Genomic DNA, 26,976 nt, shown 5'->3' with positions numbered 1-26,976 from the left:
ACAGTCAGGGTATATTCCCTGAAAAGGAAAAGGTAGGGCAAACAAATTCAGAGCTCCCTGGATTAAAAAGGAGATAGAAATTAAGATAGGGAAGATAAAGTGTACTTATGACAGGTGTCAGGTAGAAACTGTAGTTGAGAACCAAGAGGAATAGAGCGACACGGTGGCACAGTGGTTAGCACTGCTGCCTCGGGGCACTGGGGACCCTTCTTGATTTTGAGCCCCTCTATTAAATCTCCCCATAGGGGCGGCACGTAGCGCAGTGGTTAGCATTGCTGTCGACGGCGCTGAGGACCCAGGTTTGATTCCCGGCACTGGGTCACTGTCCGTGTGCAGTTTGCACATTCTCCCCGCGTCTGCGCGGGTCTCACCCCCACAACCCAAAGATGTGCAGGTCAGGGTGGATTGGCCACGCTAAATTGCCCCTTAGTTGGAAAAAAAATAATTGGGTTTTATTTTTAAAAAAATAAAAAAATAATTTTAAAAAAAGAGAACTAAGAGGAATACAGAGATCGAGAGGGGAGGCGAAAGAGCAGACTAGAGAAACAAAGAGGGATTACGAACAAAGACAAGATAAAAGGGAATTTCAAAGTATTCTATCGACGTGTAAATGGCAAAAAGGGTGGTAAAGGGAAATTTACACATGGAGGCAGGGACATGGCCAAGGTATTAAATGAATACCTTGCATCAGTCTTTCCCAAGGAAGTAGATGCTACCCAGGACATTGTGACAGTCAAGGAAATTCTGTCCCGAGAGGGGTTCAAAATTGATGAGGAGGAAGTATTGAATAGACAGTCAGGACTAAAAGTTGACAAGGCACCAGGACTAGATGAAATGCATCCAAGCATGTTGAAGGAAGTGAGATTGGAAACTGGAGGGACGCTGGCCATATTCTTCCAGTCTTCTCTAGACTCAGGGGAGGTTGCCAGAGGATTGGAGAATTGCAGACATTGAGCCCTTTTTCAAAAATGGTTGCAAGGATAGCTCCAGCAATTACAGGCCAGCCAGTTTAACGTCAGTAGTGGGAAAGCTTCTAGAAACAATTATTCGAGATAGAATTAGTAGTTACGTGGAAAAATGTGGGTTGATTAGGAAGAGCCAGCATGGATTTCTACAGGAACTTGGGAGTTTTTTGAGGAGATAATAGAAAGGGTGGATGAGGGTAATTCTATCGATCATAGAATCCCTACAGTGCAGAAGGGCAGCACGGTAGCACAGTGGTTAGCACTGTGGCTTCACAGCACCAAGGTCCCAGGTTCAATTCCCGGCTTGGGTCACTCTCTGTGCCAAGTCTGCACGTTCTCCCCATGTCTGCGTGGGTTTTCTCTGGGTGCTCCGGTTTCCTCCCACAGGTCCCGAAAGACGTGCTATAAGGCAATTTGGACTTTCTGAATTCTCCCTCAGTGTACCCAAACACGCGCGGAATGTGGTGACTAGGGGCTTTTCACAGTAACTTTATTGCAGTGTTAATGTAAGCCTACTTGTGACGATAAAGATTATTAAAAGGCGGCTATTCGGCCTGGCAAGTCTGCACCAACCTGCCGAAAGAGAACCCAACCTAGGTTCAATCCCCCACCTTGTCCGCCGTAACAGCACCTAACCGTCGGACATGAAGGGGCAATTTAGCATGACCAAACCACCTAAGCTGCATATTTTTGGCCTGTGGGAGGAATCCGGAGCACCCGGAGGAAATCCATGCAGATATGGGGAGAAAGTGCAAACTCCACACAGACACCCAAGGTCGGAATTGAACCCAGGTCCCTGGCGCTGTGAGGCAGCAATACTAACCACTGTGCCACCCTAATGATGTGGGGTACATGGACATTCAGAAGGCATTCGATACAGTGCTCCACAGCAGACTTGAGAGAAAAGTTATAGTTCATGGAATAAAAGGAACAGTAGCAAAATGGACACAAAATTGACTGAACAATAGGAAGCAGAGAGTAATGGTCAACGTATATTTTTCAGGCTGGTGGAAGGTTTATAGTGGTAATCCCTCAAGGGTCAGTATTGGAACCCTTGCCTTTCCTGATATATATTAATGATCTAGACCTTGGTGTGCAGGGGACAATTTCAAAGTTTGCAGATGATAAAAACTTGGAAGTACTGCAAATCGTGAAGAGGCCAGTTAAAACTTCAAAAGGAGATAGACAAGGAATAGGCAGATAGGTAGCAGATGTATTCAATGCGGAGAAGTGGGAGGTGATGCATTTTGGTAGGAAGAACATGGAGAGTCAATATGAAATAAAGGGTAACAGAGGGGTGCAGGCACAGAGGGTATATATGTGCAGAGATCAGAGTTTTCCAAACTTTGAGATGAGAAACCCTTAGTGATCCCTCAAGAGTACCGGGGAACCCCAAACAGTTAAAATCGACACCTTTTTTTTGCCGCGTAATATATGCAAACATTGGTATCAAATGTGAACAAGCCTTTTCCAGCTATATTTCTGTATACATTAGAAATTAGGAAGAGGCACAGAATCATAAATACATTTGCTAGTCACATGACACACTAACATTAACCCCTGGCCAAGCCACTCTCCCCTGGCCCCTAAATATTAACACCTGGAAATAGTACCCACTTTAGGAATGGCTAACCTGGTAATAATTAAAAAGCTCGCTTGTTAAAAAAAAACTTAATTCTCACTTTTTGTCATTTTTAATGGAAGGCATGATGTTTATATCAGACACACACCTCTCAAACACACGGCCCTCTCTCACTTTCACCCCCGCCGAGGCCTGCTCGCCCGCTCCGAGGGCTGCCCGCCCGTCTGCTCAGAGGGCTGCCCGCTCTGAGGGCTGCCCGCTCGTCAGCTCCCAGGCCCCCCAGCCCCAACAGTGCAGAGGAGGTTTACAAGAATGGTTCCAGAGATGAGGAACGTCAGTTACGAGGACAGATTGGAGAGGTTGGACCGGTTCTCCTTGGAGAGAAGAAGGCTAAGAGGAGTTCTGATAGAGATGTTCAAAATCATGAGGAGCTTGGTCAGAGTAGATGGGGGGGGGGGATGCAGTGCAGACATGAAGGGCCAAATAGCCTCCTTCTGCACTATAACAATTCTGTGATATTAATGGATTATCACTTTTCACCATCTCCATATACTTAATAAATTGTATTCTTTTGCAAATATTAAAAAAGCTGTAAAACAAAAAAAGAGTTTAAAAAGAGTGTCTAATTTTAATTTAATTAAGTAATGAAATAAATAAAATAATATTACAAAGGGGTGACAGTGCAGGTAGCGTGTCACAACTGCAGCACATTGCACGTTTGTGTGGAGCACTGCGATCTCAGACAATAAGCATTTGTATTAGGAAATTCCAGCTCAGATTTGTTGAGTTAGAGTTTGAGTTCTTGACATGATGAAGAGGGAGAGTCACCCAGACACTTGGATCCAGGATGCAGTCATACCCCTTTGGTTAGGGAACAATGCAGGTCAGGGACAGGAGGGCGTCACTGTGAGTAAGGGGAACCCAGGTACAGTGCCGAAGGAACCTCTGCCTAAATCCAACAGGCACAAGGTTATTGCTAGTGTGTGTCCATGAGGGCAAAATCTCCATGGCTCTCAGGACTAAATAACATATTATTATAGAACATATTCCGATGAGGTAAATGACCAGTTACATTGATGATTTGGAGTTGGGGACCAAGTGCAATGTGTCCAAGTTTGCAGACGATACTAAGATGAGTGGTAAAGCAAAAAGTGCAGAGGATACTGGAAGTCTGGAGAGGGATTTGGATAGTTTGAGTGAATGGGCTAGGGTCTGGCAGATGGAATACAATTTTGACAAATGTGAGGTTATCCATTTTGGTTGGAATAACAGCAAAAAGGATTATTATTTAAATGATAAAATATTAAAACATGCTGCTGTGCAGAGGGACCTGGATGTCCTAGTGCATGAGTCGCAAGAAGTTGGTTTACAGGTGCAACAGGTGATTAAGGTGGCGAATGGAGTTTTGTCCTTCATTGCTAGTGAGATGGAGTTCAAGACTAGAGAGGTTATGCTGCAACTATATAAGGTGTTAGCGAGGCCACACCTGGAGTGTTGTGTTCAGTTTGGTCTCCTTACTTGAGAAAGGACGTACTGGCGCTAGAGGGCTTGCAGAGGAGATTCACCAGGTTAATCCCAGAGTTGAGAGGGTTGGATTACGAGGAGAGGTTGAGTAGACTGGGACTGTACTTGTTGGAATTTAGAAGGATACGGGGGGGGATCTTATAGAAACATATATAATTATGAAGGGAATAGATAGGATAGATGCAGGGAGGTTGTTTCCACTGGCGGGTGAAAGCAGAACTAGGGGGCATAGCCTCAAAATAAGGGGAAGTAGATTTCGGATTGAGTTTGGGAGGAACTTCTTCACCAAAAGGGTTGTGAATCTATGGAATTCCCTGCCCAGTGAAGCAGTTGAGGCTCCTTCATTAAATGTTTTCAAGATAAAGATAGATAGTTTTTTTGAAGAATAAAGGAATAAAGGGTTATGGTGTTCGGGCGGGAAAGCAGAGCTGAATCCACAAAAGATCAGCCATTATCTCATTGAATGGCGGAGCAAGCTCGAGGGGCCTGATGGCCTACTCCTGCTCCCAGTTCTTACTGGTAGCATAGTGATCATGTTGCTGAACCAGGAATCAAAAAGCCTGGACCAATAATCCAGAGACACGAGTCCAAAACTCAGCATGGCAGCTGGAATAGAAAGATGACCATAAAGGTACCAGATTATTGATAAAAACCCATTTAGTTCACAATATCCTTTAGGGGAAGGAAAATCTTCCATCCTTACTTCATCATTAACATGTGACTCCAGATTCTCAACACCTGGCTTGGTTCCATGTTTCTTTAATAAATTTTTAAAAACCTTCTGCTTCTGCATTGTCCAGACCAAGACCACGATTAAGTCACCCCTCAAACAGCACAAATCCAGAAGTGTATTTCCACTCACCTCTGCAATGAGTACAACAATCACACAGTCTTGTTTTTCATCTGGGGTCAGTTCATAAATTAGGGAGTTTAATGTGTCTATCAGGTAACTGTGCACCTCCCTCTTGACAGTCGGTACTCCCATTACTATCGAAACTGTGGACCAAAAAAGAACAGCCCAGGTAATGGATTAAGATTTTGGCAATAATGCAAAGCAGAATTTATACATCAAACAACTGCCTACTTAATTGGCACCACATTCACTACCTTAAACATTCCCTCCCTCCATCACCGATGCACAGTAGCAACAGTATATACCAATTACAAGATGCATAGCAGCAACTCACAAAGACTCTTTTGGAAAGCACCTTCCAAACACCCGACCTCCACCATCAGAAGGACAAAGGCAGCAGATGCATGGGATCACCTCCACCAGCAAGTTCCCCTCCAAGCAACACACTAGCCTGACTTGGAAATATATCACTATTCTTTCACTGTTGCTGGGTCAAAATCATTGAACTCCCTAACAGCACTGTGGGTATACCTACACCACATGGACTGCCGCAGTCCAAGAGGTAGTTCGTTGCCACCTCCTCAAAGGCAGTTAGGGGTGGGAAATAATTCTGGCCCAGGCAGTGATACCATAGAACCACAGAAACATTGTGACATAGAAAGGGGCCATTCAGCTCATTGTGTCTGCAGCAGCTGAAAAAGAAACTAGCTGCCCATTCTAATCTCACTTCCCAGCAGCCAGTCCATGGTCTTACAGGTTACAGCACTTCTGGCGTAGATTTAGATACCTTTTAAATGAGTTGAGGGTTTCTGCCTCAACCACCAAACCAGGCACAGAATTCCAGACACCTACCATCCTCTGGGTGAAAAAGTATTTCCTAATATCCCTTCTAATTCTTCTACCAATCACCTTAAATCTGTGACCCCTGGTAATCGCCATACTGAATCCCCCACAATCAACAGCCTAGGAGTTACATCGATCAGAAACTTTTTTTTGTTGTAATTTAGAATACCCAATTCATTTTTTTCCAATTAAGGAGCAATTTAGCGTGGCCAATACACCGACCCTGCATATCTTTGGGTTGTGGGGGCGAAACCCACACAAACACGGGGAGAACGTGTAAACTCCACACGGACAGTGACCCAGAGCTGTGATCGAACCTGGGACCTCGGCGCCGTGAGGCAGCAGGGCTAACCACTGCGCCACCGTGCTGCCCTATCGATCAGAAACCTAACTGGACTAGCCATATTAAAAATGTGGCTACCAGGGCAGGTCAAAGACTAGGAATCCTACAGTGAGTAACTCACCTCCTAATCCCACAAAGCCTGCCCACCATCTACAAGCACAAGTCAGGAGTGTAATGGAATACTCTCCACTTGCCTGGATGAGTGCAGCTTCAACAACACTCAAGAAGCTCAACACCATCCAGGACAAAGCAGCCCCCTTGATTGCTCCTCTTTCCACAAACATTCAAACCCTCCACCACCAACGAACAGTGGCAGCCGTGTGTACCATCTAAAGATGCACTGCAGTAACTCACCAAGGTTCCTTAGACAGCACCTTGCAAACCCACGGCCACTACCATCTAGAAGGTCAAGAGCAGCAGATACCTGGGAATCCTACAACCTCGAGGTTACCCTCCAAGTCACTCGCCACCCTGACTTGCTGTCCTAACCAGGGATGCCCACATCCCGTACATGAATAAAAAGAAAATGGACTTCTCCGCTAGGGAAACAAGTCTTCCCTGTTTACTCGATTTAGGTCCTTCAATTTTGTACACCTCAATCAAGTCACCCCTCAACCTCCTATGTTCTCAGGAAAACAATCCTAGCCTATCCAACTTTTTCTCACAGCTGCAATTTTCCAGCCCTGGCAACATTCTTGTAAATCTCTTGTACTCTCGCCAGAGAAATTGTGTCCTTCCTATAATGTGGTGACCAGAACAGCACACAAAATTCCAACTGTGGCCTAAACAGCATTTTGTACAGTTCTAGCACTACATCTCTGCTTTTGTATTCTCTACCTTATGCAATAAAAGGAAAATATTCCATATACCTTCTTTACCACCTTGAAATGAAATGAAAATCGCTTATTGTCACAAGTAGGCTTCAAATGAAGTTACTGTGAAAAGCCCCTAGTCACCACACTCTGGCGCCTGTTCAGGGAGGCTGGTATGGGAATTGAACCATGCTGCTGGCCTGCTTTAAAATCCAGCTATTTAGCCCTGTGCTAAACCAGCCCCTGGTCTACCTTATCTACCATATAAGACATTGAAGCAGAATTAGGCCACTCGACACCCATTGAGTCTGCTCCGCTATTCAATCATGGCTGATATGTTTCTCATCCTCATTCTCCTGCCTTCTCCCCATAACCCCTGAACCCCCTTCAACGATCTGTGGATATGCATGCCACGGTCTTTCGCTTCCTCTACTCTTCTCATTATTCTCCTGTTTATTGAGAATTTCCTTGCTTTGTTTGCCCTCCCGAAATGCCTTACTTCACAGTTTTCCGGATTAAATTCTATTTGCCACTTTTCCACCCACTCGACCAAAATATTGATATCGTTCTGGAGTCTACAGCTATCCTCTTCGTGATCAGCTTGTAGCCATCTGGGATGGCCAGTTCCCGATTACAAAATGGACACCTCGCAAAGATTGCAGGGAAAATGGACAATGCTGAGAAAACAAGCAGGTTCAGGGTTTGTCTGCATATTGGAGCCGCAGCTCCCAGACAAGACCAAACTATAGGCCTATTAGCATACTAATGGCCCATCTCCGGGAACAAAAGAGTAACATTTGAGTAACCGATACTAAGGCAGACACCCAGGCGCCAGAGGAGACCGAAACAAAGCAGGCCAATGGCCACCTAGGATACGCCCAGCCATCAGGGCACCCATCCCTTTATTGGATGAAATCAATAGGAATGATCAAGAAACGGCCCAATTGATTGGGGCCAAGTTCAAGGCCCGCCCAAAAGAGCGCAAAGCCCCTTTGGGTATAAGAAGGAGCCCCCAAGAGAGAATCGCTCTCTTGGACTTGGCTCTCACGGACTTGGCTCTCACAGCGGAGAGACCTGTCCATCAGCTGCACCAGAAGCAAGTAAGTCCAAGGTCAACGCTCGCTACCAGACGGACGACCGTAGCTGTTCCCCTTCACCACTTTGACCCCAGCAGCCTCAGATCCGAAAAACGGCCATTGTTCCTCTGACTGAGTGGGCGCCCAAAGCTAAGTATAGGCTTTAGCAGTAGTGATAGTTTAGCCTGTAGTATTTGTGCATGTGTAGATATTACTGTGTGTGTAAATAAATAGCATTGACTTTGAACTAACTAGTGTACCGAGTCTCTTTGATCAGTATTCGGTTTTGAACCTTGTGGCGGTATCGAAAGATACCTGGCGACTCTAGAGCAAAAGTAATTAGAATTAAGGAAGGCGACCATATTGACCACCATATTCAGAGCCAACCAAAGAGAGCAACAAGCTACACGGCCGATGCCAATTTTTATGTCGTCTGCAAGTTTTTCCAATCGTGTCTCCCACATTTAAGTCCAAATCATTAATATATACAACAAACCACAACACTGAGCCCTGTGGAACACCACTGGAAACCACTTTCCATTTGCCAAGACATCTGTCGATCATTACCCTTTATTTCCTGTTACTGAGCCAATTTTGGATCCAATCTGCCATATTCCCATGTATCCTATGGGCTTTTACTTTTCTGACCAGTCTGCCATGCAACACCTTGTCAAAGGCCTTAATAAAACCTATGAAGATAACATCCACTGCAGTATTCTCATCAATCCTTCTTGTTACTCAGAAAATCAATTAAGTTAGTATGGAATGACCTTCCCTTAACAAAACCATGCTGACTATTCCGGATTAATCCTTGCCTTGTGAAGCGACAGTTTATCTTGGCTCTCAGAATTGATTATAATAATTTTATCATCACCAAAGTCACCAGTCAGACTGACCAGTCTATAATTATTTGGCCTATCCCTCACAGCCTCTTCAAACGACAGTAAAACATTCGCAGAACTCCAATCCTCTGGCACCTCGTCTGTATCTAGTGAGTATTGAAAAAGGACCCGCCGTGCATTTGTCATTTCCTTTCTGGCTTCCTTTAACAGCCTGGGGTACAATCCATCTGACACTGGTGATTTTGCCACCTTCAAGGATGTCAGTCCCTGCAGTATTTCTCCTATGAATTTCTTTTTTAAAATAAAAATAGAGTACCCAATTCATTTTTTCTACTAAAGCAGCAATTTAGTGTAGCCAGTAACCTGGCCGGGGATCGAACCTGGGACCTCGGCATCATGAGGCAGCAATGCTAACCACTGCGCCACCGTGCTGCCCTACCATTATTCTATTAACACATTCTGCTATCTTACCATTTACCTTCAGTCCTTAATGGCTCTATTAACATACCCCTTTGTCTCATGTCCATGACACCCATTTCTCCTTTGTTCCGACTTATCCCTGTCCTTCTCTTCTGTCCTACCTCTTCCACCAGCCTCTCCATCTATATAATTCATCCCATTTCTAGCCCTCTTCAATTCTATAGAAGAGTCATATGAACAGGAAACATTAACTATTTCTCTCTACACAGATGCTGCCAGACCTGCTGAGGTTTTCCAGCATTTTCTTTTTTTATTTCAGATTTCCAACATCCGCAGTATTTTGTAGATGAGAATTGCATAATTAAGGCGTTGCCAGATACGGGAGTTAATGCAGGTCAGTGAAAGCAGGCGCCACAGGGGAATGGGTCTTGGTACAAATTAGGATATGGGCAGCAGAGCTTTGGTGCATGTTTGAACAACTTAATATATATTAATTTTTTGCATGTCTAATTATCAATTGGGCTTGAATAAAAAGTTTTGAAATTATGATTTAAAAAAAACACTTGTATGTTTTTGCATCAGTTGTTTTCTTCCTTACCTCCAGTTCTCCTCTGTCCCAGGTAGACAGATGGCTGAAAACTGTCTTCTCTGGCGAGCAGATGCGGGAGATGATGGAAGATGCTTGGCAGCTGAAGTACATTCTTACTGATAGTGATGTTCCACAGTTTGAGCTTGGTTTCATCTAAGGTAAAGAGAATAAATAGTGACACAATTGAAGAAACAATAAAAGCAGAAACAAAACAAAATTGGGAACGAGATTGTAAATGGGAACTCATTTCAAGAAACGGTCTAGATTAGAGCAACTGCTCGCAAACATGTGAACAGATGCAGACCATTCAGCCCTCAAGCCTGCCCCACAGTCCCATTAGATTATAGTTGATCTGAATCATTACACTTAATATCACTGCCTATCAAACATGCATTGATCTCAGTTTTAAAATTTGCAATTGACCCACGGACTCAACAGTTTTTACAGAAATACATTCGAGATTTCAACTATTCTTTGAAGTGCTTCCTGTCATCAGCCTGAACGAATGCATGAATCAGGAGCAGGAGCAAGCTATTTGGCCCCTCAAGCCTGCTCCACCATTCACTAAGATCATGACTGATTGGATTGCAACCTCAACCCCACATTCCTGTCTACTCCCGATAATCTTTCATCCCTCGTCAATCAAGAATTTATCTAGCTCGGCCTTAAAAAAAAAACACTCTTGACACTCTCTCCCTCAAAACACAGTGGAAACAAAAACTCATGACCCTCTCGAGAGAAAACAATTCTCTTCACCTCGGGCGTAAACGTGCAATCTCTTATTTTAAAACAATGACCTCTGTTTCTAGATTCTTCGAAAAAAGGAAACATCCTCTCCATATCCACCCTGTCAAGAAACCTCTGGATGCTAAAGGTTTCAATCAAGTCGCCTCTTACTCTTCTACATTCCAGTGATTACAAGCCTAATCTGTCCTACCTTTCCTCATAAGACAACTGTCTATTTCTGGTTTAATGTAGTAAACCTTCTCTGAACTCCATCCAATGCATTTACACCTTTCCAAAAAGTCAATTGCTGAGGATCCTATGGGGTCTTACCTTCTTGATCAGTCTCTCATGCGGGATCATATCAAAAGCTTTGCTGAAGTCCATGTAGACTACATCAACTGCACTTCCCTCAGGGCAGCATAGTGGTGCAGTGGTAAGCACTGCTGCCTCACAGCGTCGAGGACCCAGGTTTGATTCTGGCCCCCTGTCCATGTGCGCAGTGGTGAGCACTGCTGCCTCACGGCATCGAGGGCCCAGGTTCGATCTCGGCCCCCTGTCCATGTGCTTAGTGGTAAACACTGCTGCCTCACGGCATTGAGGACCCAGGTTCGATCCCGGCCCCCTATCCATGTACGCAGTGGTAAGCACTGCTGTTTCATGGCATAGAGGACCCAGGTTTGATCCTGGCCCCCTATCAGTGTCGAGTTTGCACGTTCCCCCGTGTCTGCATGGGCCGCACACCCACAAACCCAAAGATGCACAGGGTAGGTAGATGGGTCAGTGCTAAATTGCCCCTTAATTGGAAAAAATTGGGTACTCTAAATTTTAAAAAGTGCACTTCCCTCATCTATTCACCACCTCGAAAAGTCAATGAAATTTGTTAGACACAATCTTTTCCTAACATGCTGACTACCCTTGCCTCTCCAAGTGGAAAGTAATTCTGTCCCTCAAAATTTTTTCCAATAATTTCCCTACCACTGATGTTAGACTCACTGGAATGTAATTACTTGGGTTTTCCCTATTTCCCATTTTGAATCATAGTACCACATTAGCTGTCCTCCAGTCCTCTAGAACCTCTCCTATAGCCGGAACGATTTGAAAATTAGCGCCAGAGCCCCTGCAATCTCCTCCCGTGCATCACACAACAGCTTCGGATACATCTCACCTGGGCCTGGGGATTTATCCACTTTTAAGCCCGCTAAAATCTCCTCCGTCTTAATGATAATCTGTTCCTGCCCCTACTTTCTATACCTACATCATCCTTCTCAGTCATAAACACAGATGCAAGATGTTCATTTAATACCTCATCTAAGTCTTCTGGCTCCACACACAGATTGTAAGCCTACTTGTGGCACTAATAAAGATTATTAATGTGGTTATCATCGCTAAATTTATAAAAACACCATGGGATTTTTCTTTCTTTTGCCCGCCAGTGTATTTTCATGCCCCCTCCTGCCTCTCCCAATTTATTTTTTAAGTATCTTCTGCACTTTATATACTCAAGGACATCCACTATTTTGAGCCCTTTGATTCAGCCTTAAGCCTCCCTTTTTTTTCTTATCCAATGCTGTATATCTCATGACATCCAGGGTTCGCTGGAATTATTGGGCCCACCCGGGTGGCGCAATAGCACAATGGTTAGCGCTGTTGCTTCACAGTGCCGGGGGCCCGGGTTCGATTCCCAGCTTGGGTCACTGTCTGTGCGGACTCTGCACCTTCTCCTTGTGTCTTTGTGGGTTTCCTCCGGGTGTTCGGGTCCTCCCACAAGTCCCGAAAGACATGCTGTTCGGTGAATTGGACATTCTGAATTCTCCCTCAGTGTACCCGAACAGGCACCGGAATGTGGCGACTAGGGGAATTTCACAGAAGACAGGAAGCAGGAAACTACAGGCCAGTTAGTTTAACATTTGCCGTAGGGAAAATGTTAGAAGCTATTATTAAATAAGTTATAGCAGGACACTTGTATAAGTTCATGGTAATCCATGCACAGTCAACATGGTTTTATGAAATCATGTTTAACCAACTTATTGGAGTGGTTTGAGGAAGTAACATGTGCTGTCGATAAAGGGGAATTGATGGATGTACTGGACTTAGATTTCCAGAAGGCATTTAATAAAGTGCCATATCAAAGGTTGTTGTGGAAAATAATAGCTCATGGTATAGGAGGTAACATATTGGCCAGGATAGAAGATTGGCTGACTAACAGCAAGTAGCGAGCAGGCAGAAATGGGTCATTGTTAGGTTAGAAAGATGTAACGAGCGGTGTGCCAGAGGGATCAGTGCTGGGACCTCAACTGTTTACAATTTATATAAAAATGACTGAGATACATCTTTGAAAGTTGCCACTCAAGTGGATAGAGCTGTGAAGAAGGCCGATGGTGTGCTAGCGCTCATTAACAGAGGGATTGAATTTAAGAGCCGTGAAGTGATGATGCAGCTGTACAAAACCTTGGAGTACTGTGTACAGTTCTGGTCGCCTCATTTTAGGAAGGATGTGGAAGCTTTGGAAAAGGTGCAAAGGAGATTTACCAGGATGTTGCCTAGAATGGAGAGTAGGTCTTTCGTGGAAAGGTTGAGGGTGCTAGGCCTTTTCTCATTAGAACGGAGAAGGATGAGGGGCGACTTGATAGAGGTTTATAAAAGATCAGGGGAATAGATAAAGTAGACAGGCAGAGACCTTTTCCCCAGGTGGAACAAACCATTACAAGGGGACATAAATTTAAGGTGAATGGTGGAAGATATAGGGGGGGGATGTCAGAGGTAGGTTCTTTACCCAGAGAGTAGTGGGGGCATGGAATGCACTGCCTGTGGAAGTAGTTGAGTCGGAAACATTAGGGACCTTCAAGCAGCTGTTGGATAGGTACATGGATTACGGGAAAATGATATAGTGTAGATTAATTTGTCCTTAAGGGCAGCATGGTAGCATTGTAGATAGCACAATTGCTTCACATCTCCAAGGTCCCAGGTTCGATTCCGGCTTGGGTCACTGTCTGTGCGGAGTCTGCACATCCTCCCAGTGTGTGCGTGGGTTTCTTCCGGGTGCTCCGGTTTCCTCCGGGTGCTCCGGTTTCCTCCCACAGTCCAAAGATGTGCAGGTTAGGTGGATTGGTCATGATAAATTGCCCTTAGTGTTGGGTGGGGTTACTGGGTTATGGGGATAGGGTGGAGGTGTTGACCTTGGGTAGGGTGCTCTTTCCAAGAGCCGGTGCAGACTCGATGGGCCGAATGGCCTCCTTCTGCACTGCAAATTCTATGATCATCTATGATTAATCTAGGACAAAGGTTCGGCACAACATCGCGGGCCGAAGGGCCTGTTCTGTGTTGAATTTTTCTATGTTCTATGAAGGGATTGAAGGAATGGTTGCCAAATTTGCTGATGACATAAAGATAGGTAAGAAAGTAAGTTGTGAAGAGGACACAGAGCGGCAACAAAAAATATAGATATAAGTGGGCAAAGATCTGGTAAATGGACTATAATGTGGGAAAATGTGAAATTCCCTATTTTGACAGGGAGAATAAAAAAGAAGCATTTTATCTAAATTAGAGAATAATGGTACCGAGATCTGAAATGCAGAGGGATCTGGGTGTCCTGATGCATGAATCACAAAAGGACAGAGAATGCAGGTATAGCAAGTAATTGGGAAAGCTAATAGAATGTTATCCTGTATTGTGAGGGGAATGGAATTCAAAAGTAGGGAGGTTATGCTTCAATTGTACAGGGCATTGATGAGACTACATTTGAAGTGCTGTGTACGGTATTGGTCACCTTATTTAACAAAGAATATTAATGTGTTGGAAGCAGTTCAGGAAGGTTTACAAAAACTGATACCTGGAATGGGAGGGTTGTCTTTTGAAGAATGTTTTGACAGGCTAGGCTTGTATCGTTGGGAGTTTAGAAGACGAAGAGGTGACTTGACTGAAACATACAAGATCCTGAGGGATGTTAACAGTGTGATAGTGGAGAAGATGTTTTTTCTTGTAGGAGAACTAGGGTCACAAGTTTAAAAGTAAGGGGTCACCCATTTCAAATGGAGATGAGGCAAAATTATTTCACTCAGGAGGGTCGTTCTTTGGAACTCTCTTCCTAAAAAGGTGGTGGAAGCAGAGTGTTTGAATGTTGTAAAGGCAGAGCTGGATAGATTCATGGTAAGTAAGGTGGTGATATTGGAGTACACGGGAAGCAGATTTGATCAGCATTGATCTTATTTCGTAGCAGAGCAGGCTCGAGGGGCTGAATGGCCTAGTTCAGCTCTTTGTCCGTACGTTTGTAGGTACAGGAGCATAAAACTGACATTGAACAAAGATGGTGATATTAGGACAGGTGACCAAAAGTTTGATTAAAGAGGTAGGTCTTAAGGAACATTTTAAAAAAAGGAGTAAAACAGGGTGGAGAGGCTTAGGCGAAGAATTCCAAAGATTAAGGCATAAGGAATCGCACATCAGGAAGTTCCATAGGTCCAGGTTTCCAGCAGTGAGAGGAAACTACAAGGCACTTCAAAGGTTTTCTGAGCATACAGAATCATTAGGTGCGTTGGTTTCCCGTACCAGCCTCCCAAACAGGCGCCAGAATGTGGCGACTAGGGGCTTTTCACAGTAACTTCATTGAAGCCTACTTGTGACAATAAGCGATTTTCATTTTATTTTAGCTGATGGGCTAAACCGCTCCCACTGCAGAGAACATATTCATGTTTAAGTTCATCTTTCTCTATTGTAGTTTTCATCTTTCTCTATTGTAGTTTAGGTCATCCCTGGACCATGGGTCAGTATCCCAATACCAATTGAGTTACCCCATCCCCTTTGTGACTTTACTGGAACCAAATCAAAAATACAGTTGCAATTCCTGAAATCAAACTCTTTCCTCATCACCCCCATCAACAGTTTTACCGCTGGATTCACTAGGTTAATCCCAGAGTTGAGGGGGTTGGATTACGAGGAGTGGTTGAGTAGATTGGGACTGTACTCGTTGGAATTTTGATGGATGCGGAGGGATCTTATAGAAATATATAAAATTATGGAGGGAATAGATAGGGAGGTTGGGTGAAAGCAGAACTAGGGGGCATAGCCTCAAAATAAGGGGAAATAGATTTAGGACGGAGTTTAGGAGGAACTTCTTCAACCAAAGGGTTGTGAATCTATGGAATACCCTGCCCAGTGAAGCAGTTGAGGCTCCTTCATTAAATGTTTTCAAGATAAAGATAGATAGTTTTTTGAAGAATAAAGGAATAAGGCGGGAAAGTGAAGCTGAGTCCACAAAAGATCAGCCATGATCCCATTGACTGGCGGAGCAGGCTCGAAGGGCCAGATGTCCAACCCTGCTCCTAGTTCTTATGTTCTTATGATTTAGAGGAGGCAGTGCGTAGTGGCATTGTCACCGGACTAGTAATCCAGCGACCTGGGTTCAAATCTCATCACGGCAGATAGTGGGATTTTAGTTCAATAAGAATCTGGAATTAAAAGTCTAATGATAGTCATGAAACCAATGTCGATTGCCGTAAAAACTCATCTGGTTCACTAACACCCCTTAGAGAAGGATCGTTCCTGTCCTTGCCTGGTCTGGCCTACATGTGACTCCAGATTCATAGCAATGTGGTTGATGCTGAAATGCCCTCCGAGATGGCCCAGCAAGCAGCTCAGTCAAAGGGCAACTAGTGATAGGCAATAAATGCTGGCCTAGCCAGCGATGCCCGCACCCCATTAAAGAATTCTTTAAAATTCAACAGAGTTTCAAGTCAGGATAAGTTCCATCAAAGAGATGCTTTTTTTGTTGAACTTTTCTAGTTTACTTTTAAGTGTTATGGAACACAGTCAATAAAAAAACATCCTCAGCAGAATTGTTTATGCTATTTGCTTACAAGTATGTGATTCAATGAAGTCAACTGAAACTATTTCCACCGAGTGGGTAATAGAATGGAATAAATTAACAAGGAAGATCATTGAACAGTTGACATAAAACAAGCTTGTGACACAATTTAGCCGGTGGGCTAAAACTCACCCTCTGCAGAGAAGCTATTCTGGTTTACATTTACATTTATATTAGGCTTGCTGGAATGTGAACATGAGGAGAAAGTGCTAAACTCATTGAGGCTAATAGCCTCTTACAGTCACGAACAATTTCTTACTCTATCTAAAGATGTTGAAAGATGTGTCCTGTGTCGCTGAAACAGGACACCATAACTGACAGACACACATGCTTTGGGTTCTTTGGCCTTACTGAATCCCAAAAACTATTTTTCAAAGAAAAGCATATGCCTGTATGTATTAAGATCTGGAAAAATATTATTTTACTTTTTCTTTAGCAGAACATGTCTACACCACAATGAACAATAAATGAAGTGCCAACATCCCTGCAACAGGGGCAAGTTACTAGAGCTCTTTTAACATAATTACCATCCAGTAACCCACTAGCTCCTTTAGCTGCTGTCCATATCCCCTTCACTCACCATCCTGTGCTCAATGGCTTACATTGGTTTTGATTCTGGTAACTCCTCGAATTTAAAATTCTCAACCTCGATTTAATATCCCCTCATTTTGAGATCTATGTTCCTCCAACCCTAGCCTCTCACGCACCCCAATTTCTATCCCTCCATCATTAGTGGTTGCACCTTCAGTCCTTTGAGCTCCGACTTCTAGATATCCCTGCTTAAAACTTAGCCGCCTCTTTCTCTCTCTCTGGGTTAGTGAGGTTGGCCCTGGCATGTATCGCCCAGTATGTTGGTGTTGTCCTTATTTTTCCCTCTTGTCTTAGGGCCCTGCCCTCCACGGCTGTGCCGTATCCTGTGGGTTTCCCCCTCCCCCCTTTGCATTTTGTGGCATGCCTGTACCCCAACCCCCTTCCCCCACTTTATTGGTTGCGGTCTACGAACAGGTCTTGGGACAAGTTGGTGAATGTTTTCCACCTCTTGTGGAAGCCCTCTTCTGACCCGTTGGAGGAATTCCGACAGGTCGGACAATCAATCTGCCAGTCATCTTTGGGTGGTGCTGCCGATCGCCAGCCAAGCATGAGCCTCTCTCTCTTCTTAGACGATCCTTAAACCTACCTCTAATTCAACCTTTGATCACACGTTCCAATATCTCCTCACATGGCTCACTAGCAAATTTTATTTCAGTTTCGGGAGCCGTTCGGAGGAGGAGGAGCAGTCTCTGTCAGGGAGAGAACCTGAGAACATCTAAGACACTCCGAAGGTAAGAAGGTAAGGAAGTGATTTTTACTCATTTTTACTTTTATACCTTTTTCAAATTGTGTGTGTCGGGGGAAACAGAAAAGCTGTGACCTGAGTGGCTGGTTGGGAATCTACACTAAATTTAAAAAATTAAGCATTGGTAACTAATTAAACATAATTACTTAATTATAATTTAGAGGGGTATCTAAGCCAGAGATCGGAGAGTACTATATTTAGCTTTCGCATTTATATTAGAAATCTAGTGCTAGGAAACAGATAGTTAACAGTAACTTTTTTAAAAAATTAAAAATATATACATTTTTTTAAAAAAAAACTTTTAATTTTAATTAATTTTTAAAACAAAATATTTTATTCAAGTTTTTTGGCCAAACATAACAATACGTAGTGTTTCTTTTACACAACAATAAAGCAATATAAATAACTGTGGCCAGTTTTAAACAAATAAATAAGTAATATATAAACAAAAACAAAACTAGATGGCAACTGCCTTGTCCAAAATAAATACTCTCCAAAAATACAATCCAACAATCCAATATACAATTACATATACCAAATACCTATACATATACATATACAATAACATCCCTGAGAGTCCGTCCGATTCCTCCCCCCGCCCTTCCCCCCCCCCCGCCCTTCCCCCCCCCCCCTCCCCCCCTGGGTTGCTGCTGTTGTCTACTTCTTTTCCATTCCCTCTATCTTTCTGTGAGGTAGTCGACGAACGGTTGCCACCGCCTGGTGAACCCCTGAGCCGAACCCCTTAACACAAACTTAATCCGTTCTAACTTTATGAACCCTGCCATATCATTTATCCAGGTCTCCACACCCGGGGGTTTGGCTTCCTTCCACATTAACAATATCCTGCGCCGGGCTACAAGGGACGCAAAGGCCAACACGTCAGCCTCTCTCGCCTCCTGCACTCCCGGCTCTTCTGCAACCCCAAATACAGCCAACCCCCAGCTTGGTTCGACCCGGACCCCCACCACCTTCGAAAGCACCTTTGCCACCCCCACCCAGAACCCCTGTAGTGCCGGGCATGACCAGAACATGTGGGTGAGATTCGCTGGGCCTCTCGAGCATCTCGCACACCTATCCTCTACCCTAAAAAATTTACTAAGCCGTGCTCCAGTCATATGCGCCCTGTGTAGCACCTTAAATTGTATCAGGCTTAGCCTGGCACATGAGGACGATGAGTTTACCCTACATAGGGCATCAGCCCACAGCCCCTCCTCAACCTCCTCCCCCAGTTCTTCTTCTCATTTCCCTTTCAGCTCATCTACCATGATCTCCCCCTCGTCCCTCATCTCCCTGTATATGTCCGCCACCTTACCGTCCCCCATCATGTCTCTGAGATCACTCTATCCTGCACTTCCTGCGTCGGGAGCTGCGGGAATTCCCTCACCTGCTGCCTCGCAAAAGCCCTCAATTGCATATACCGAAATGCATTCCCTTGGGGCAACCCATATTTCTCCGTCAGCGCTCCCAGACTCGCAAACATCCCATCTACAAATAGATCTCATTGTTGTACTACCGCAGCTCTTTGCCATGCTCCAAATTCCCCATCCATTCTCCCCGGAACGAACCTATGATTGTTTCTTATCGGGGACCGCACAGAAGCTCCCGTCCCTCCCCTATGCCGTCTCCACTGCCCCCAAATTTTCAATGTAGCCACCACCATCGGGCTTGTGGTGTATTTCTTTGGTGAGAACGGCAACGGCGCCGTCACCATTGCTTGCAGGCTAGTCCCCCTGCAGGATGCCCTCTCCAATCTCTTCCACGCCGCTCCCTCCCCTTCTCCCATCCACTTACACACCATTGAAACATTGGCGGCCCAGTAGTACTCACTTAGTGCCAGCCCCCCCCTGTCCCTACTACGCTGCAAGAATCCCCGCCTCACTCTCAGGGTCTTCCCAGCCCACACAAAACTCATTATGCTCTTCTCAATTCTTTTGAAAAAAGCCTTCGTGATCACCACCGGGAGGCACTGGAACACAAAAAGGAATCTCGGGAGGACCACCATTTTAACCGCCTGCACCCTACCTGCCAATGACAGGGACACCATGTCCCATCTCTTGAAATCCTCCTCCATCTGTTCCACCAACCGTGTTAAATTAAGCCTATGTAATGTACCCCAATTCTTGGCTATCCAGATCCCCAGGTACCGGAAGTCCCTTGTTACCGTCCTCAACGGTAAATCCTCTATCTCTCTGCTCTGCTCCCCCGGATGCACCACAAATAACTCACTTTTCCCCATGTTCAGTTTATACCCTGAAAAATCCCCAAACTCCCCAAGTATCCGCATTATCTCTGGCATCCCCTCCGCTGGGTCCGCCACATATAGCAACAAATCATCCGCATACAGAGATACCCGGTGTTCTTCTCCCCCCCTAAGTACTCCCCTCCACTTCCTGGAACCCCTCAGTGCTATGGCCAGGGGTTCAATCGCCAATGCAAACAATAACGGGGACAGAGGACATCCCTGCCTCGTCCCTCTATGGAGCCGAAAATAGTCAGGCCTCTGTCCATTCGTGACCACGCTCGCCATCGGGGCCCTAGACAGCAACTGTACCCAACTGATATACCCGTCCCCAAAGCCAAATCTCCTCAACACCTCCCACAAATAATCCCACTCCACTCTATCAAATGCTTTCTCGGCATCCATCGCCACCACTATCTCCGCTTCCCCCTCTGGTGGGGGCATCATCATTACCCCTAGCAGCCTCCGTATATTTGTATTTAGCTGTCTCCCCTTCACAAACCCAGTTTGGTCCTCATGGACCACCCCCGGGACACAATCCTCTACCTCATTGCCATTACCTTGGCCAGAATCTTAGCATCCACATTCAGGAGGGAAATGGGCCTGTATGACCCGCATTGCAGCGGGTCTTTTTCCTTCTTTAGGAGGAGCGATATCGTTGCCTCTGACATAGTCGGGGGCAGCTGCCCCCTTTCCCTCGCCTCATTAAAGGTTCTCATCAGTAGCGGGGCCAGCAAGTCCAAATATTTCTCATAGAATTCAACTGGGAATCCGTCTGGTCCCGGGGCCTTCCCCGCCTGCATGCTCCCAATCCCTTTCACTACTGCCTCCGTCTCAATCTGTGCTCCCAGCCCCACTCTCTCCTGCTCCTCCACCTTATGAAATTCCAGCTGATCCAGAAAGCACATCGTTCTCTCCTTCCCGTCCGGGGGCTGCGCTTCATATCTTTCATAAAATGCCTTGAACACTCCATTCACTCTCTCCGCTCCCCGCTCCATCTCTCCCTCCTCATCTCTCACCCCCCCTATCTCCCTCGCTGCTCCCCTTTTCCTCAGTTGGTGGGCCAACAACCTACTCGCCTTCTCCCCATATTCGTACTGTACACCCTGTGCCTTCCTCCATTGTGCCTCTGCATTACCCGTAGTCAACAAGTCAAATTCTACATGTAGCCTTTGCCTTTCCCTGTATAGTCCCTCCTCCGGTGCCTCCGCGTATTGTCTGTCCACCCTCAGAAGTTCTTTCAACAACCGCTCCCTTTCCCTACCCTCCTGCTTTCCTTTATGTGCCCTAATAGATATCAGCTCCCCTCTAACCACTGCCTTCAGTGCCTCCCAGACCACTCCCACCTGTACCTCCCCATTATCATTAAGTTCCAAGAACCTTTCAATACACCCCCTCACCCTTAAACACCCCCCCTCATCTGCCAATAATCCCATGTCCATTCTCCCGGGTGGAAGCTGTTGTTTTTCTTCCCGTATCTCCAGGTCCACCCAGTGTGGAGCATGATCCGAGATGGCTATAGCCGTGTACTCCGGCCCAGTCACCTTTGGGATCAGTGCCTTTCCCAAAACAAAAAAATCTATTCGTGAAAATACTTTGCGTACATAGGAGAAAAACGAAAACTCCTTACTCCTAGGTCTACTAAATCTCCAGGGATCTACTCCTCCAATCTGCTCCATAAAATCCTTAAGCACCCTAGCTGCAGCCGGCCTCCTTCCGGTCCTGGACCACGATCTGTCCAGCCCTGGGTCCAGCACCGTATTAAAGTCTCCACCCATTACCAACTTCCCCACTTCTAGGTCCGGGATTCGTCCTAACATACGCCTCATAAAATTGGCATCATCCCAGTTCGGGGCATACACGTTCACTAATACCACCGCCTCCCCTTGCAGTTTGCCACTCACCATCACGTATCTGCCCCCACTATCCGCCACTATAGTCTTTGCCTCAAACATTACCCGCTTTCCCACTAGTATGGCCACCCCTCTGTTTTTTGCATCTAGCCCCGAATGAAACACCTGCCCCACCCATCCTATGCGAAGTCTAACCTGGTCTATCAGCTTCAGATGCGTCTCCTGAAGCATAACCACATCTGCCTTAAGTTTCTTTAGGTGTGCGAGTACCCATGCCCTCTTAATCGGCCCGTTCAGCCCTCTCACATTCCACGTGATCAACCGGGTTGGGGGGCTCTTTACCCCCCCCCCTTGACGACTAGCCATTTCCTTTTTCAATCCAGCTCCTCACCCGGTTCCCACGTAGCTGTATCCCCCCCAGGCGGCGCCCCCCCCACCCCGACCCCCTCCCCCCCATACCAGCTCCCCCTTCTCCCCAGCAGCAGCAACCCAGTTAACCCCCCCCCCCCCTAGATCCCAAGCTAGCGTAATTGCACCCCCCATGTTGCTCCCAGAAGTCAGCAAACTCTGGCCGACCTCGGCTTCCCCCCGTGACCTCGGCTCACACTGTGCGAGGCTTCCTGCTTCCCCGTTCCCGCCATGATTACCATAGCGTGGGAACAAAGCCCGCGCTTCCCTTTTGGCCCCGCCCCCAATGGCCAGCGCCCTCAGCTCCTCATCCTCCCTCACTCCCTCCCCCACGACATGAGGAAGAGAGAGAAGTTACAGGGTCGCAGGTTTAACAACTTGGGAAGTCCTCTTTTCCCCCTTTTCCCCCCTTATCCCACAAATTCACCCCCCCACTTTTGTCCCAAACTTTCTTTTTCTGGCCCGCTCACTCCAGCTTCTCCTCGACAATAAATGTCCACGCCTCATCTGCCGTTTCGAAGTAGTGGCGTTTCCCTAGATGTGTGACCCACAGTCTTGCCAGTTGCAGCATTCCGAATTTGACCTTCCTTTTATGCAACACCGCCTTGGCCCGATTAAAGCTTGCCCTCCTTCTTGATATATCGTGATCCAGTCCAATCTTGATATATGCGGATCACCGCATTCTCCCACCTACTGCTCCGAGTTTTCTTTGCCCATCTGAGGACCATCTCTCTGTCCTTATATCGGAGAAATCTCACCACTATTGCTCAAGGAATTTCTCCAGCCCTCGGTCTTCGCGCCATAACCCGATAGGCTCCCTCCACCTCCAGCGGACCCGTCGGGGCCTCCGATCCCATTAACGAGTGCAGCATCGTGCTCACATATGCCCCGACGTCCGCCCCTTCTTCACCTTCGGGAAGACCAAGAATCCTTAGGTTCTTCCTCCTCGCATTATTCTCCAGCACCTCCAGCCTTTCCACACATCTTTTGTGTTGTGCCTCGTGGATCTCCATTTTCACCACCAGGCCCTGTATGTCATCCTCATTCTCAGCAGCCTTTGCCTTCACGATCCGAACCTCCTGTTCCTGGGTCTTTTGCTCCTCCTTTAGCCCCTCAATCGCTTGTAATATCAGGGCCAACAGCTCCTTCTTCATCTCCTTTTTGAGTTAATCTACGCAACGCCGCAGGAACTCTTGTTGGTCAGGGTCCCATATTAACCTGCCTCCTTCCGACGCCATCTTGCTTTGTGCCGGCCTTCCTGGCCGCTGCTCTAGAGGATCCACCGCAATCCGGCTACTTTCCTCTCTTTTTTCTATCCGTGTCCAGGGGGGATTCCCTTCTGGATTACCGCACAGTGTTATTTGCCGTTAAAATTGCCGATGGGGCTCCTATTAAGAGCCCAAAAGTCCGTTCCACCGGGAGCTGCCGAAACGTGCGACTCAGCTGGTCATCGCTGCACCCGGAAGTCCTAATTTTAATTAATTGACGCAATGTCAGTTAGAGGGGTGCAGTGCTCTGACTGTGAGATGTGGCAGGTCCGGGAGGCTTCCAGCGTCCCGGATGGCTTCATCTGCAGAAAGTGCACCCAACTGGAGCTCCTCACAGACCGCATGCTTCGGTTGGAGCAGCAATTGGATGCACTTAGGAGCATGTGGCGGAAAGCGTCATAGATCGCAGTTATATAAATGTGGTCACACCCAAGGTGCAGGCAGAGAAATGGGTGACCACCAGAAAGGGCAGGCAGTCAGTGCAGGAATCCCCTGTGGTTGTCCCCCTCTCGAACAGGTATACCCCTTTGGATACTGTCGGGGGGGGATAGCCTATCAGGGGAAAACAGCAGCAGCCAGAGCAGTGGCACCACGGCTGGCTCTGATGTTCAGAAGGGAGGGTCAAAGCGCAGAAGAGCAATAGTAATAGGGGACTCTATAGTCAGGGGCACAGATAGGCGCTTCTGTGGACGTGAAAGAGACTCCAGGATATGTTGCCTCCCCGGTGCCAGGGTCCAGGATGTCTCCGAGCGGGTAGAGGGCATCCTGAAGGGGGAGGGCAAACAGGCAGAGGTCATTGTACATATTGGTACTGACGACATAGGCAGGAAGGGGCATGAGGTCCTGCAGCAGGAGTTCAGGGAGCTAGGCAGAAAGTTAAAAGACAGGACCTCGAGGGTTGTAATCTCGGGATTACTCCCTGTGCCACGTGCCAGTGAGGCTAGAAATAGAAAGATAGAGCAGCTAAACACGTGGCTAAACAGCTGGTGTAGGAGGGAGGGTTTCCGTTATCTAGACCACTGGGAGCTCTTCTGGGCAGGTGTGACCTATATAAGAAGGACGGGTTGCATCTAAACCGGAGAGGCATACATATCCTGGCCGCGAGGTTTGCTAGTGTCACACGGGAGGGTTTAAACTAGTATGGCAGGGGGGTGGGCACGGGAGCAATAGGTCAGAAGGTGAGAGCATTGAGGGAGAACTAGGGAATAGGGACAGTGGGGCTCTGAGGCAGAGCAGACAGGGAGAAGTTGCTGAACACAGCGGGTCTGGTGGCCTGAAGTGCATATGTTTTAATGCAAAAAGTATTACGTGTAAGGCAGATGAACTTAGAGCTTGGATTAGTACTTGGAACTATGATGTTGTTGCCATTACAGAGACCTGGTTGAGGGAAGGACAGGATTGGCAGCTGAACGTTCCAGGATTTAGATGTTTCAGGCAGGATAGAGGGGGATGTAAAAGGGGTGGCGGAGTTGCGATTCTGGTTAGGGAGAATATCACAGCAGTACTGCGGGAGGACATCTCAGAGGGCAGTGAGGCTATATGGGTAGAGATCAGGAATAAGAAGGGTGCAGTCACAATGTTGGGGGTTTACTACAGGCCTCCCAACAGCCAGTGGGAGATAGAGGAACAGATAGGTAGACAGATTTTGGAAAAGCGTAAAAACAACAGGGTTGTGGTGATGGGAGACTTCAACTTCCCCAATATTGACTGGGACTCACTTAGTGCCAGGGGCTTAGACGGGGCGGAGTTTGTAAGGAGCATCCAGGAGGGCTTCTTAAAACAATATGTGGACAGTCCAACTAGGGAAGGGGCGGTACTGGACCTGGTATTGGGGAATGAGCCCGGCCAGGTGGTAGATGTTTCAGTAGGAGAGCATTTCGGGAACAGTGACCACAATTCAGTAAGTTTTAAAGTGCTGGTGGACAAGGATAAGAGTGGTCCTAGGATGAATGTGCTAAATTGGGGGAAGGCAAATTATAACAATATTAGGCGGGAACTGAAGAAGAACATAGATTGGGGGGGGGATGTTTGAGGGCAAATCAACATCTGACATGTGGGAGGCTTTGAAATGTCAGTTGAAAGGAATTCAGGACCGGCATGTTCCTGTGAGGAAGAAGGATAAATACGGCAATTTTCGGGAACCTTGGATAACGAGAGATATTGTAGGCCTCGTCAAAAAGAAAAAGGAGGCATTTGTCAGGGCTAAAAGGCTGGGAACAGACGAAGCCTGTGTGGCATATAAGGAAAGTAGGAAGGAACTTAAGCAAGGAGTCAGGAGGGCTAGAAGGGGTCACGAAAAGTCATTGGCAAATAGGGTTAAGGAAAATCCCAAGACTTTTTACACGTACATAAAAAGCCAGGGAAAGGGTTGGCCCACTGAAGGATAGGCAAGGGAATCTATGTGCGGAGCCAGAGGAAATGGGCGAGGTACTAAATGAATACTTTGCATCAGTATTCACCAAAGAGAAGGAATTGGTAGATGTTGAGTCTGGAGAAGGGTGTGTAGATAGCCTGGGTCACATTGAGATCCAAAAAGACGAGGTGTTGGTGTCTTAAAAAATATTAAGGTAGATAAGTCCCCAGGGCCTGATGGGATCTACCCCAGAATACTGAAGGAGGCTGGAGAGGAAATTGCGGAGGCCTTGACAGAAATCTTTGGATCCTCACTGTCTTCAGGTGATGTCCCGGAGGACTGGAGAATAGCCAATGTTGTTCCTCTGTTTAAGAAGGGTAGCAAGGATAATCCAGGGAACTACAGGCCGGTGAGCCTTACTTCAGTGGTAGGGAAATTACTGGAGAGAATTCTTCGAGACAGGATCTACTCCCATTTGGAAGCAAATGGACGTATTAGTGAGAGGCAGCATGGTTTTGTGAAGGGGAGGTCGTGTCTCACTAACTTGATCAAGTTTTTCGAGGCGGTCACTAAGATGATTGATGCAGGTAGGGCAGTGGATGTTGTCTATATGGACTTCAGTAAGGCCTATGACAAGGTCCCTCATGGTAGACTAGTACAAAGGGTGAAGTCACACGGGATCAGGGGTGAGCTGGCAAAGTGGATACAGAACTGGCTAGGTCATAGAAGGCAGAGAGTAGCAATGGAAGGATGCTTTTCTAATTGGAGGGCTGTGACCAGTGGTGTTCCACAGGGATCAGTGCTGGGACCTTTGCTCTTTGTAGTATATATAAATGATTTGGAGGAAAACGTAACTGGTCTGATTAGTAAGTTTGCAGACGACACAAAGGTTGGTGGAACTGCGGATAGCGATGAGGACTGTCAGAGGATACAGCAGGATTTAGATTGTTTGGAGACTTGGGTGGAGAGATGGCAGATGGAGTTTAATCCGGACAAATGTGAGGTAATGCATTTTGGAAGGTCTAATGCAGGTAGGGAATATACAGTGAATGGTAGAACCCTCAAGAGTATTGAAAGTCAAAGA

General features: G+C 46.4%; 1 protein-coding gene across 1 annotated transcript in view; it reads right to left on the bottom strand.

Annotated features, from left to right (window-relative positions):
• mgat4b (alpha-1,3-mannosyl-glycoprotein 4-beta-N-acetylglucosaminyltransferase B) overlaps positions 1–26,976 on the bottom strand; it is a 452,622-nt gene that overhangs the window by 221,104 nt on the left and 204,542 nt on the right. The window contains exons 3-4 of the mRNA XM_072512689.1: positions 9,859–10,002; positions 4,934–5,067 (exon numbers count right to left, since the gene is read on the bottom strand). Coding sequence (XP_072368790.1) covers positions 4,934–5,067; positions 9,859–10,002 — 278 coding nt within the window. The remainder of the gene's footprint in view (positions 1–4,933; positions 5,068–9,858; positions 10,003–26,976) is intronic.

This window comes from Scyliorhinus torazame, chromosome 7 (assembly GCF_047496885.1).
Source record: "Scyliorhinus torazame isolate Kashiwa2021f chromosome 7, sScyTor2.1, whole genome shotgun sequence".
NCBI lineage: Eukaryota > Metazoa > Chordata > Chondrichthyes > Carcharhiniformes > Scyliorhinidae > Scyliorhinus > Scyliorhinus torazame.
The sequence above is the reverse complement of the archived record's forward strand: the minus strand, read 5'-3'. Positions and strand labels throughout refer to the sequence as shown.